We start from the raw sequence: 14,963 nt of genomic DNA, 5'->3' as shown, positions 1-14,963 counted from the left end.
CGGGTACTCATCCCCGAACGCTACAGTCTCCTTCCGGGTCGCTGTATTACAATCCGTTTCCCTATGTTACCATATATACCGTAGCTGTATGGTACAGGCTGGTTGGGGGGCGTTTTCAAGAAATCCCTCCAAAAACTCTATATAGGAGGGAGCTCGGGGCGGGATTTCAGAAGTTTGCCACAATTACGTCTCTAAGAAGTTTCTTTTGGAAAGCGAGTTTACTTCGTACAGCCTGAGTGAGTAGGTTAGCTAACGCCATCGGTTTCTATCGCACCCCCTCTTTCCCTTTAGCCGATGGACCGGTTCAGTTATTCCGAAGCAGGGGACTTGTTTTGCGCGAGCCAACTTCGTTACTTTGGATGTGTTCCGGTTACCGTCCTTCGCAGTTAGCTTGTTAGCTATTAGCCAGTCAATGTAAACAAGCTGCAAAACGAAAGTGAACATTACACACATAAGACATAAGCTTAGGGTTTGGTTTTTTCCCCCAGACAAAACGACGATGTAATTCAGCGAAATAAACTGCCAGAGAAATTGGAAATTGGAACTTTGCGTTCCTTAAAAAAATACACGAGCGGTTTCTTCTTCGTTAGTGCGGTACGAAACAAACACGGGAGGTTTTCTTCTTCGGTGGTGTGAGTAACGCCTAATGAAATTAACAGAACAAAAAGTCAACCCAGGCGATTTTCTCCATATCTACATACTTGTGTTGATGATTTAGCCTGAGATAATTTATTTAGAGAACTCCAGACTTTGCCTGCTCTTTTTGTGGTGCTTTTTTTTTCTTTCTTTCTTTCTTTTTTTTTTTTTAAAGAAATCTGTTTTGAATTTGGACAGCCAAACACTGTCTTTATCCTTTACATTCTTTCCATCAACCCCAGTTTTTTTTGTTTTTTTTTCCTTCATATTTGTATATTTATCTTTTCCTTTCCTACAGCTGCATCTCAGTCTGGGATCCCCAGTAAACTGTCTCTGGGGGAAGTGTGAAACTGTGATTACATTTTGCAGTCTTTAGTTAAAGCATTAGATCACACACACAAACACACTCAGGGGAGTGAGAAAAGGCGATGAAAACCCTGAGCTGAGTTCTCCAGAGCCTTGTGGATATCTGCTCTAACAGATAATCGCCTCTTTTGGCCACCATGCCTGGCCCGGTGGCGGGCAGCACAGCTCGGGTCTACGCCGATGTGAACACTCTGAAGAGCAGAGAATACTGGGATTATGAAGCTCATGTGCCAAACTGGAGGTGAGTATGAAACCAAGCAGTCTCTCTCTCTCTCTCTCTTTCTTTTTTCAGTTTGTAAGTTTTCCATCTGTACATTCACTGAAATGTTCATTAACAGGGCATGTCATCTAACTTGGATCAAGCAGATTTACCAGATGCGATCAATCAGAATTTGATGGATGAGTGCATTCTCTGTGCTGTTGCATGTTCACTAACACTAAAACATCAATACACGACCACCAGGCAATTCTTCTGAATCAAATGTAACAAGTAAGAGTGGGTGTAATTATCTGGACTGCTGTGGATGAATTAGATCATCTGGATCATCATGGCTTTGACTCCATTACTAATGTTAGGAGCTATTGCAGCATTATGCCTGTGACATTTGACCCAATACTGACTTTCAAACTGTCTCATTTCCTGAACAAAGTCAGCGTCGGTGTGACAGTATACATGTCCGGTCATGTGATCTTTCAGGAGAGAACACAGATCGTATGTTTAATTACATATCACTGATGTATAAGAGGAAAACTCCTGGGAATTGAAGGAATATTTCAGAATTTTGTAGGCTAACTGCTGAGAAAATTAAAGGCTTTTACTCGTACATCCTTATAATTTCATTAACATATACAGCTATACATCTTTATACTTTATGCATTAAAGCAAAACTCCACCCTGAACCGTATGTGCCAACTGTGTTTATATTAAAATATTTGTGATGTGTTGAGTGATTCTGGTGCTAACTTGTTGGTTGATGCTGTATTTTTGTAATTCCTGAGAGAAAATACCAGTTATGTGCCGCACTGATGTACGTGACATTGCTAGCACAGTTACAGTTGTGTTTAATAGGAGAACATATTTCAATGATCTCAAACATAAGGGATAACCATCAAGTTTCACTGATAGCTCTGAAAAAAAAAAACAAAAGAACAAGAGCTCTTTTTCTCACTCACCATTTTGCAGTGGCATTTAGCATCATATTAATGAGAAATCCAAAGTACAAGGCAGAAAATGTTGAATTCAATGTCCCAGAATGCAATGCAACAGTATGACAGATGCACTGAGTTACAGCAAAGACTCGGCTCGGCTAGTTAAGCGGCGGAATTAGCATGAACGTTGAAGCTTTGGAAGCTGATGTGTTTGAGCGGAGTGTACAGATGACGAGGTGAAAGAACTGGACAGACTAAAGGACTAAAGCGCCGCTGCATCGCTCTCTTTAGGTAGAGATGAAGCAAGAGATCAAGCACCACTATCAGCAGGAAATCAAAGTGAAAATGGACCTATCAAAGACATTTTGTTTAATTACAAAATACTGTTCCTTAAAAACATTAATACGCAAGTCGTTCAGTTTGGATTTTTCCTTTAATAAAGGAGACATTCACAGGGAATCATTTGCGTTAACAGTGTGCTTGTGTGTGTCTGATTGTGCAGGCATCATACAAAACTTAAGGGAAAGCATAAGTAACTGGAGTTATTGTTATTGTTAAGCGTTGGAAAGTTGGATAAAATGCAATAAGAGTAGCTTTGATGAGACTAGCTGTCATGTTAAGTTCAGTTTGTGTTATATAGATGCATATTTCAAACATGTATTGACAGAATTCAGCAACTGCCCTTAGACTTCCATTGTAAAGATCTGAGTAACCAGGCTTTCTGTTTTTCTTTTTTTTTTTTTCTTCCCCAAGAAATTTGAGAGATTTGGTTGAAATCAGGCTATTTGTTGCTCTTGCTGTGTAACCATCTCGATTCTCTCGCTCGCAGTAATCAGGAGGACTATCAGCTGGTGCGGAAGTTGGGCCGCGGGAAGTACAGCGAGGTGTTCGAGGCCATTAATGTCAACAACAGTGAAAAAGTGGTGGTGAAGATCCTGAAGGTGATTTAACACTGAGACCTGCAACATGTACACATAATGTTCACAGAATGATTTGTATGAAGGTGGTAGGTTTACAGTGTGGAACAGACCGACTGTGTCAAACTCCACCAGGCCAAGCAGCGTTGTCAGAAAGCTTTCGTACAGGGTTCTTTCTGGCTAAATCCACTACATTTAGGGTAAAAAGTATTTGGTGAAATTTTTTTTTTTTTTTTTTTGTACTTAGTTTGGCCATGGAGCTAGGAAGCTGGCAATTCTAAAGATAGCAATTTACAATTATGTTTCTGAGTGTTTAAAAAAAAAAAACAGACAAAGGATGTTGTAGCATTAAATAAAAAAAAATCTTTTCTCTGTCTTGAAGCTGGAATCACTTTCATCCTCGGCACATAGTTTATTATTATAAACGAGGTCTACGGAGGTCTAAAGTTTGATCGCAGACGTGTATGTTAGTATCTTGTTTTCAGTACCTTGATATTTTGATTGCAGCCTGTCAAGAAGAAAAAGATCAAGCGAGAAATCAAAATCCTGGAAAACCTGAGAGGAGGAACCAACATCATCCGGCTAGTGGACACCGTAAAGGACCCTGTGGTACGTCGGCAACTCGGACACGCTAGCAAACATCGCCAACACAATCCCAATGTTCACACTAGCAAGCGACAAAGCGACATTTGATTTGAGCTTTTCTCAATTCTATACAAATGAGGCCTGATGTGATACAGTGACAAATCCAAGCTATTGGCTCAAATGATTCCTCGGACCAATCTCATGGTTTGTGTGGTCCAATGTTTCTTCAGTTCCCCACTCACAGCTAACTGCAGTTCCAGCAGTTCGTTCCCGTTTACTGTTTGATGCACAAACAAGCAGCTTGCCCTTGCTAGTGAGAATGTGGGGTAAATTAGCGTGAAATCAGATGCTTCTGCTGTCAGGGTCTATGATCGTTCTCCTGCTCTGGCACCTGAGCTATTGTCATATAATGTGTAGCTGTGTTTGTAATTTTAGTTTTGAAAATATTCCTGTTGATAATTTCTGACAATTTCTTCCTTCTCTTTTTCCTCCCTGTGTCTCTCGCTGCAGTCTCGAACTCCTGCTCTTGTCTTCGAGTGCATCAATAACACTGATTTCAAGGTAGACACACCTGTGTGTTGTTTCCTGTTGTACATCACTGTGTGGGTTAGGGGTTAGAGGTTCGACCTATAGGAGGAGTTGGATCAGGTCCAGCTCCGCCCCCTGGACTTTTCATTGTGCAGCGAGGACTAACTTCTCCAAAGTGGAGAAACTTCATTTTGGTGTGGATGTTTTCTGGAAAAAAAAAACACCATTTGTGTGGAGAGATTTTTTTTGACATCAGAATGCAAAATTTTTATTTATTTATTTATTTTTTTTAAATACAGTTTTCAGAAATATCCGTATACTAGAATATTAGACCACTCCCAAACTGTTCTCAGTTCTCTCTGATTCTCAATATCAGCTGTTTGAGCACTGGTTTGTCATGTCATATATTTTTTCCCATCAGACTTTGCTGAATGTTTAATATGACACTCAAATCTATCATACACACATTTTTTAGTGTTTTACTGTTTTTAAGCCCTGACAGATATTCAGTTCCTCCACTTTATGCCCCACCTGTCTACTTTTTTTCTGTACTATATGTCTACTTGTCTCCTGGTTACTCTAAATTCAGTATAATATTTAAAAATTAATATTACAATATTAATTTTAATATTATTTTAATATTAACATAATAATAAAAACATATTCCTTTTAAGGTTCTTTTTACTAGTAGTGTTTAAAAAATAAAATAAAGAAAGGAAAAAAAAAAGGTTCTCTTTCCAAATAAAGCACAAGTTCCTGATTGAGGATTTAAAACCGCAGTAAATTTAGCGAAGAGATAAGACGACACTTTAATAATCATCCAGTGGTGGGAAAGTGCAATGACATAAAAACCTGAACCAGAACAAGAACAGGGACAGTAATCCACAGAACAGAGCAAATAAAAATGATAATGATACACAAAGCCACAGAAAAACAGGTGAATTTGAAAAGAATTTTTAATCTGAAAGGTGCAGAATTATTATTCTAGATACAGGTAAAGCTACACTGCAGTAAATGCAGTAAAGGTACACTTGGATGGACAAACTTGGATGTTGTCAGTCGTAGTGTAGTGATTAGTTTAAAGAGAACTGTATTATTTGGTGTATAGAATAAACACAATGAGAAATATGTACAGTTGATATATCAAGTTGTTTGTGGTTCAAAAACATAAAGCATTCACTTGATGTGTGTAATTGTAGATTTTATTTGACATTTGCGGAATATCCATAGTCTTCTACTTGTGATAAGTCCTTTGTCTCTGTGTAGGAGCTGTACCAGAAGTTAACAGATTTCGATATACGTTATTACATGTACGAACTACTAAAGGTAAGAAATTTTAGCTGTTATGGCTTTTTATCCAGATTTCCACCACTAGTGTATTTACGTGTGTGTGTGTGTGTGTGTGTGTGTGTGTGTGTGTGTGTGTGTGTGTGTGTGTGTGTGTGTGTGTGTGTGTGTGTGTAGGCCCTGAACTACTGCCACAGTATGGGCATCATGCACCGTGATGTCAAACCCCACAACGTCATGATCGATCATCAGCTGAGGAAGGTTCGTTCTACACTTTTCTCACACTTGGTCTGAAAAGTCATGTAGAAGTTTGTGTGTGTGTGTGTGTGTGTGTGTGTGTGTGTGTGTGTGTGTGTGTGTGTGTAAGCAGCATGTTTTCTCCAGCTAGCAAGTGACACATGTTTGTGTAGGTTTGTTCACGTTAAAGGTGCTGGTTGTTCATTTTAAATGTTTATAGACTTCTAGCATAGAAATTACGTTTCGTTTCATTTCTAAAATCTGATTGGTTGAGCCATGTGGCACTGAAGCCATTGTTTTCTATCTATAACAAAACATAGCCAGGCACGTGATTTTAAAAAAATATTTAGTTACAGTGGTGGAAATCACATCCCTCATTGTCTATAAATATAAGGTATTATATTTAGGGGTCCAAGCACCAACATCATCTCAGACTTTATCAATGGAAAGTTCAGGAAGAGAGCTCTATGGCTCTAATAAATAGATCAAATATTACTTGACACATTTAAATAATGTTCATGTCTGTACTGCAGCGGTCCTTAGAATGTTTTTTGTAGTTAAGTTTGTTCCTGGCTGCAAAACGTTTGCGATCGTCTGGTCTATAGCAAGCCCTAAACCCTAAAAATGCCCTTTATGTTTCTTAGTAACCAAAGCTTACTGTTAACACACTACATTGTCTGGCAGAAGAATTGTTTATCACAAATATTAATATAAAATTTTTTTGTTGTTGTTGAACGCTGGATTTGTTTTTGTTTACTGTTTATGTTGTTTTGTTTGTTTGCTATTTTGTAATATTAGTATTATCTATGTAGCTTATAGCTTATATGTTCTATACCTGCATCAGTTCACAAAACGTTAGAATCATTGTCGGTTCATACATAAATGATTGGCAAAGTCTTTGAAAAATACAGCTTGGGCTGTTAAATTATTATTTACCCACAGCCATGTCTTCCTCTCACTGATATTTCATGTGATTTTATGTATCGTCTTGGGCAAGCCATATAAACATCCATCATCTTTAGTGCTTATTTAGTGTGATATATACCTGATAGAACACTGTTTGAGATTCAGTCACATGGAACCATTAGTTTTTATATTTCTATAAATTGAAATTTTAGCCAGCATGTGTAATGTTAAGTGACTAAATGGGATCTTAATTAGTCAGATGTTGATTTTTGCCCTGTAATATGTAAATATGATAAAAGTTTGAGTGACATTTTTTCCAAAGAGGTGTAATGGAAATAAATTAGATTTTATGCTGAATATAAATTAAATGCTTTAAACACTGCCAGTTGTTACTAGGAAAAAAAAAACATAATATAGACAATAAAATAAAAAAATCAAGATCCATTTATAATCTCGTTGTGGCACCGATATAGAAATTCCCATCCTTACTGTATATGCCTGTACATATACACACTAGTATATTGCATATTTTTCACACTTGATGTGTACTATGTTCAGACTATGTGCATGTTTGCAGCTTTCAGTCCCATGCCCCCAAATCCAGACCTCTTCCCAAAGCTCCTCTTTTCCACTCTCATTATCGTTACCAGTTTTATAGTGTAAGCTGTTTTATGTGATGATGGAAACTTTGAGTCAAACATGAACCTTCTCTTCTTTCTCTTCTGTATTAAAAACTCTCCTACTCCTTCAAGCTCATGCGTCACATCATGTTTATTTATAGCTAGCTCTTGTATGGGCTGTTTGTGTACATGCAAAATAAGTGTAAGACAGGGAGGACCGCCTCCTCCTAGAGAACCTTTCCACTTGATTCTTCTTGACGGAGCACGTTGAAATGTTTATTCACTCATTCCAGAGCATCTATTTTAGTGACCGTTTAGTCACATTTATTGATATGTTCCCAGACACTGACTAAACCAGCTTTAGTTTCCACTCTTACATCTGGACACATCTGTATTTCTGCTTTATTTTATCCTTATTTTAATTCCAGCTGCATTAACAGATTAATTTTCCAACATGTATCAGGTTATTTATCTAATGTCATGGCATGTATGAGCCACCAGGTGGCAGTATGATGGTGATTGATTTGTGTGTGTGTGTGTGTGTGTGTGTGTGTGTAGCTGAGGCTGATAGATTGGGGTCTGGCTGAGTTCTATCACCCTGCGCAGGAGTATAATGTCCGAGTGGCGTCTCGCTACTTCAAGGGTCCTGAGCTGCTCGTGGATTACCAGGTAAGACGTTACCTCACGCTTTACGTCTTAATGATTTGATTAACTTATTAATTATGACTCCCGACTGTTATTTTGTGTTTCATAAAGCAGTCTTGTGTTTCAGAAGGGGTTAGACACATTAATATAAAAATCAACCTTCTTTTGATTAAGGATTTGCTATTAAAGTTCCTGTATTTAATATTCTGTCTGCTACCTAGGGGCAATTTTCAAATTAATCCTTGCTGTTAGTATTACAGCCATCTGTATTGATGCCAGAAAAGATGTTTAATAAGTTTGGGTTGTAGTATTATTTTAAATTTTAAAAAAGAGATGCTTCATCACGTCTTAGTTTGCAATCTTAAATTTGAGCAGATGTCTTATGTTGTATATTAAATATCACTTTTTATTTATCTTTGCAGAGGTTTTGCAATTGTACTCTTGTTACTGCATCTATCTCAAACAGCTAATATATAAATCAAGGTGTTGTTAAAGAGATGGCTTTGTTTGTTCTAATAGCAGACATTTTGAGAAAATGATGCTTATCTGTAGCTCTTCTGCTCCGAGAGCTCATACAACAGTTATTTTTATGTTTACAAGATGACTAGCCTGAACTAAATCGTGTTATTAAAGATTGTTCACTATCTTCACACACTGTTCAGTATTTGTCATTTTACAAGCACCTGTAAGTCAGTATTTAAAAATAGTGATAAAAGATTATTGAGAACTTGACAATGATTATAATTATTCATCATAATCTCATTCATATGGAGATTTTCCTGGCTGATAGTATCCACCATTTTGATAGTATCCACCATGTTCTTGTTTAATATTAACATTTACGATGCAACGGTTGGCCTTTTTTCCAAGCAGGTGAAGGTTCAGATCGTTTAATAATATTACACTAGTAATAAAAGACGTGTGTGTGTGTGTGTGTGTGTGTGTGAGATAATAGTGAATCAGTTGCCATTGCAGAATAACGGTTTCCTGATGCACCTTTTGAATCCGCAGTGTAAATACTGAGACCAGAACAGCAATTCAGACAGGTCTAGTCTTTACATTTGCATTTACATTTTACATCTGCATTTATGGCCTTTTTGTGTGTGTGCAGATGTACGACTACAGTCTGGACATGTGGAGTCTGGGCTGCATGCTGGCCAGTATGATTTTCAGGAAGGAACCGTTCTTCCACGGTCAGGATAACTATGATCAGGTGCGGGAGGAAAAATCAGCGAGCTGTCGGGAACGAACGTCTGAATAAATGAACATTTTTTAGAATCAAAGTCAAAGAGTAGTTTGAATTTTATCAGTTATCATAATGTAGGACAAAATTATACTCAGTTGATCCTTATTAAAGAATACATTATTTAAACAGAAATCAATTCAATCAAGAAATTTAGCTGCTTGAGAAATCCTGAATATTATTGAGTATAACTGGTAATTGTAATTACATAGTCGACAGAGTATTTTTATATATATATATATATATATACACACACACACACACAAATAAATATATATATATATAATGTGTGTGTGTGTGTGTGTACACATATACACCATTGCTTTGATGTTTTTCATCATCTCATAACATCTGATATTGATTTAACATGCTGTGTTATTGTGTGTTGTTATTCTCGCTGCTGCTTTAAGTTAATAAAAGCACACTTTTTCACTATGACAAATTTTAATAAAATATACACAGTTCTTGGTATCACTACTTGATGCATTCCATTACTACAGTTACTGTGTGCTCTCACATGTTTATTTTTAGTATCTTTTTCAGATTGTAACTCTACAAATCGTTTAATTGTGATTAATATTAACAGCTGTATCCCACCTGTTTAAGAATCGTCCACATTAACACTAGATAAAAATGCAGCATGATTTTTAAAAAATGTTTGCTCTGCCTGCAGTTGGTGCGGATTGCTAAAGTCCTCGGAACCGACGAGCTTTTCGGCTACCTGCGCAAATACCATATTGAACTGGACCCACGCTTTAAGGACCTGCTTGGCCAGTGAGTACCAACAGGAGGCGCTTGAGCTACACCGCCGTGTTTATGGCTGTGTGTTATTGCCTGAGGGTCAGGCGGTGTAGAGCTGAGTCGGAAGACAACGCGAAATCACGCAGTGTGTCAGATTATGGGCAACTGTGTAAACAAAATTAATTTCACTCTTGACATAATTACTTTTAAATGCTGCCTAAACAATGCTGCTACATTATTTGAAGAAAGTTGATCCCAGTCACTTTTTTAAATGATTTAGAGTAGTATTTTATTCAACCACGTGTTTAAAAAAAGTTGCACAATATTTACTTTTTTTCTTAACTGGACACCAATTTAAAAACAGATGTAATTTTTCTTCTTGGGCTACGTGGCGAGTTCTTTTTCTTTCTTGATGTTAATATGATGTTGCCATGTTACTGAGAAATCCTGTAGACTTTCCTGTGAAGGAAAACTTTAAGTTACAGCTTTTCCTGTTACGCTGGCACTGGAGACTCCTTCCAAAAATACTAAACGTCTCCTTACAGAAAACATCACCATATCAACAGTTAAACATACAATATGTCAACATCTGACATACAATTCCCTGTGTAAGCTGTCACTATAGAAAAGATTAGAAACATATTAGCACATTAATATAAAAACTGGGTTTTTTTTTTCTTTTATAGAACGTTCTGATCAGATTTGATAATTCAGCACTGCTGTGGTATGATGTAAAATATGAAAGCTTCAAATTGCCAGGCCAAAAAAAAAAAAAAAATCTATGGGTAATGTTTGAGTACAGTTTTACAAATCAGTTAGATGGTTATATTATGGGTGCTCCATTACTCATAATTAGTTGACTACTGGTGTCCGTGACTCTACCGTTATGGGAAAGTCAATAAGGGTGTGAATTGGAACAGGGCCTTGGATGGAGATTATTCTGTACAGTGACATGCTGAGCCAGGTGGTGTGTGGTCTAAGGTGCTGATCGGTTCGTCTCTGTGTGTTTGTGCTGCAGGCAGACGAGGAAGTGCTGGGAGCAGTTTGTACAGACGGAGAATCAGCACCTGGTGAGTCCTGAGGCTCTGGACCTGCTGGATAAACTACTGCGCTACGACCACCAGCAGAGACTCACCGCCACCGAAGCCATGGAGCACCCCTACTTCTGTGAGCTAATGTCCTTAGCTTTGTGTTCTAGCTTCCTCCTAATATATATAAATATATATAGCACCTCCTAATCTATACATATATAAAAACACCTTTTGCGTCACTGGCTGCTGAACACCTTGGTGTAGTTACTGCTAGCAACAGAAAGACACTGCATGTTGTTTGCTTGCCGGTTTTGGACTTTGGTCTTTTAACAAACAAAATAAGCGAGCCCTTTTATTCCCAGGCTCTGATCAGGACTTTATAAAGCCTGTTGTATTCCTGGCTGTTAGCTACGTAACAGCACATGCTGTCTCTCTTAAATCTTTTTTTTTTGCTCGATGTGTGTTTAAATGTGAGACGATGATGCACAGTATCAATAGTACAATTAAAAGCTAACCGAGGCTGTAAGCGGAACTAGTTTGTTTAGTATATTAAATGTTATATAAAATATACCACAGTGCTGTTGAATTTTTCATTGGTCATTAATTTTCTTTAACAGCAATGACAGTAGTTCTAGCTGTAATTCAATTTACAGGCCTATATTAATATTAATTTACAGAGGGACTTGTGTGGCAGTCGCTCCACATAATATAAGCCTAATAATAAAACAGTTAAAAAAGACTGTCATTATTTAACCAAAAACACATATATAATCATTGCTATGGTAAAAAAAAAAAATGTATGGAAGGGTTCTGTACGTTTTTGCAGACGTTAAATGTAACTCCGAATGGACAAAAAGTACCAAATGTAATTCTTTACTAAATAATAAAATGTAATCATTGGCAAATTGTTGTAAAATCATCAACTTCGATGGTAACAGTAACTCTGCTTCATGAGGGGCCGGATCGCACCACTGCGACTTTGATTATTTTCCTATAACAGCATGCACACAAGCGTTGTATTCATCTTACACAACCGCAATTTGCTACTGATTACATTGTGACCTTTTGTTTTACATCTTAAACAATGAAAAGGCAGAATAAGTCAAGCATATAGTATTTAATATTTAGATATCTTGGCTGTATCGGATTTATTCTAACACAATGTGCAGCTGTTTTTAATCCTCTAATGGAATGGCTAATGACATGAAATGTTTATATGAATCTGGAGAGAGAAACACAGTTTGTTTTGACTGCTCCAAGCAACAGATAAATAGACAAAGTTGCTAGCGTCTTGTTACATCCACCTTGTAACTACAGCGATTGGCCAGTTTATAGGGTAAACTTACAACATCGACGGTGTTTGAATGTAGCCCATGTGTTACTATGCAGATTTTGTCAGCCCACCTCTATCTTTTCATTAATGAATAGGGAGCAGTCTAGGACTACTGTTGAGCATTAGTAGCTGTAGTATGTGATTATTAAGACAATGTTTGTAACAACAATCAGCAATAATAGTACCTTTCAACCCAGTGTATAATTATAACGGATTACTTAAAAATAAAGACATGCTTTCGATTGCACTTCCTTTTTTTATTTGCTACAATGTTCTCATTATCCGTGTATCTCTATATACAGTATTGCCCTGTACAGATATATTCATGTATTTGTTTAGTATTTTGCAGTAGAATTTCAACTTTAGGCCCAAGTCTCCTTACACTGAGCATTTTCTGTCTACCTGTTTCTTCTATACACATGTACAGGCTAATTTATAGCCTTCTTCTTTACTGCTAAGGGCAGGCAACAGTCCAGTCGGCGAAAAAGGACGAGGACGTCAGCTCTGATTAATACTGTTCTGTTTCCTCTTCAGACCCAGTGCTGAAGGAACAGTCTCTTACCAATGCGAATAACACTGTAGGATCAGAAGGATCTAATGCAGCTCGGTGAACAGGTACCTCATGACCTTTTAATATCAGTGTGTTTTAATTGGGTGGTTGTGTACAAAAAAATGGAAAGTAAACAATGTTCCTCTTACCTAAGTGTGTATTTGATCATGCAAGACACATCTGGTGTCGAGTGTTTGATTCGTTAGTTTTGCACTGTAGCCAGGTCTCACCACAAATAATGTATATATTTATTTGTATAAATACAGACATAAAATCTGCTTCTAATGACATCATTGTACATAATTTCATTTTTAGATCAAACATTTTGTAAAATAGTAACAGCAGTGTATAAATTTAAGCTAAATGTGGACCTCCAGTATGTATATTATTCCCCATTATGTTAGGCCCCGCCTCCCATGATGTAACACTGGAATTCCAACAGAAATTGGGATGTTATACTGATATGAAACGGTGAAATACTTAAACACTTTAATTTGTTAGTATTATAGACACCGAACATGTCCTGGCTGATCATTTTGACTATATGAAAAATTATGTAAATTTGATTTTCCAGAGAACCTTTCCTTTAATGTGGGGTTAGATCGAATAGCACAGGGTTCGATCTGTTTGTCCAGTTCATCTCGGATTTGTTCTTCATTTTTATTAATGTATGTTTTATTTCATTTCTTTTGCCTTTCAGATTTTCAGAAAGCTGAAAATAACTTGTTACCTCAGTTTACCCTTCGTGGCAGAAACCTCTCAATATGTACAGTTGAAGATGGGCAAAAGCAGTATCGACCAGTTTACACCTTTTACACACACACACACACACACACACACACACACACACACACACACACACACACACACACTGTGTTGTCCTTCTCCGTATCAGTGAAGGTTGGTCTGTCCCCTGTACCTCCATAGGCGCTGAAGCCATTTTAGTTTGGAGATCATGAAGAAGCCTCCTGTTTTATTGATAGGTGAGGAGTTGTTAGAGGATTAAGGCCAGTCTCTGTCCCCCCTCGTACCGTGACCCTGCCTTCGTTTACCTTGCCGTGAAGAGTGAAGCACAGATAATACCCTGCCCTCACTGTTCTCCTCACTGGTCTGTCTGTGTGTTCAGTATTCAGACCCCAGTGTGGTGTCTTATGCACCACCACACAGAAGAAGTGGCATATTGGACCTCATTTCTCTCTGCTCTAGGTAGAAAAGTATTAATGACAATAAATGACTTTTATTTAAGCTGGTGTGTTGAGTGAGTTTTAATTGTGTCTTCTTGATGAGGATTGGTGGACAAATGATAAAAATGTGTTAAAAAAAAAAAAAAAAAATCTAATCTAGACCATTTTCCAGTTAAACTCTGTTTGGCTAATCAACTGCATTTGGTTTGCTAGTTGTGTGTGGTTTAAAAAAACTTCATCATTTAGAGGAAAACTGTAATGTTATTGGGGCAGAATCCAGTTTTGCCTTAATCTCAAGTTTTTTTGTTTTTTTTGTTTTTTTGGGGTCACGTTTGGATTATAGTGCCCTTGACACACCCCCTAGGTCCCATTTCCCAAAGTTTAAGATGGATAGAGTAAGAATTGAGTGTAGTGCACAAAGTTTACAGACAAAATGTCCTGTTTCTGTTCTTTGTTAACTTTTTGTACTACACTTATAATCTACTGTATCAAAAAGAAAGCAGGATATTTTGGACAATGGACATTGTTAGACTATGTATTCTCATAAAGAAAACAGGACAGCTGATTAATGACTTTGTCCCAAATGTCCAAATTGTCCTTATAGCAAGTATATAATGTTTTGTCTTGTATTTACTTAAATTTTTTGTTTGTTTGTTTGTTTATTCATTCATTCATTCATTCATTCATTTAGCCAAATTTGAGAAATGTTGAAAGAGGGGTGGTTTGCATTTTCATGTTGAGCTTTCAAAATGAAACACATTTTTGTAATTGTTAGATGTGTTATCTTTGAATAAATAATTGCCGGGTCATTTTTTTACCTGGTGCGGTGTTTTGGCAATGTGATCGTCAGTGTTTTCAGAGCTAGGCTAATTGGCTTGGTGCTGTGTTTGTGTCTCTATGAGCACTGTCATAATGCACCTTTTGTTCCTCGGTGAAATGCAGCCGTCACAAATATCACTGAAGTGTACAATCCATTGAAGGTCTCAGCATAGAGTGGAACTGAGG

The 14,963-nt window shown here is 37.3% G+C and overlaps 1 protein-coding gene across 2 annotated transcripts; it reads left to right on the top strand.

Annotated features, from left to right (window-relative positions):
- Positions 1 to 5: 5 nt before the first annotated feature.
- On the top strand, positions 6 to 14,019 carry csnk2a2b (casein kinase 2, alpha prime polypeptide b). Of its 2 annotated transcripts, none has more exons than XM_053235243.1 (13): positions 6 to 236; positions 935 to 1,243; positions 2,981 to 3,092; positions 3,576 to 3,677; positions 4,164 to 4,214; positions 5,448 to 5,507; positions 5,646 to 5,729; positions 7,790 to 7,900; positions 8,988 to 9,089; positions 9,793 to 9,893; positions 10,879 to 11,027; positions 12,759 to 12,839; positions 13,475 to 14,019. In XM_053235243.1, exons 2-12 carry the CDS (start codon positions 1,140 to 1,142, stop codon positions 12,833 to 12,835), a joined length of 1,053 nt encoding a protein of 350 aa, XP_053091218.1. In that variant the 5' UTR covers positions 6 to 236; positions 935 to 1,139; the 3' UTR covers positions 12,836 to 12,839; positions 13,475 to 14,019. The 2 variants fall into 2 exon arrangements, with proteins under 2 accessions (XP_053091218.1, XP_053091219.1); XM_053235244.1 differs by having other exon boundaries at positions 6 to 632.
- Positions 14,020 to 14,963: the final 944 nt, after the last annotated feature.

Source organism: Pangasianodon hypophthalmus, chromosome 7 (genome assembly GCF_027358585.1).
Source record: "Pangasianodon hypophthalmus isolate fPanHyp1 chromosome 7, fPanHyp1.pri, whole genome shotgun sequence".
NCBI classification, from domain to species: Eukaryota; Metazoa; Chordata; class Actinopteri; order Siluriformes; family Pangasiidae; genus Pangasianodon; species Pangasianodon hypophthalmus.
Note: the sequence above shows the minus strand (reverse complement) of the source record. Positions and strands in the feature narration are given on the sequence as shown.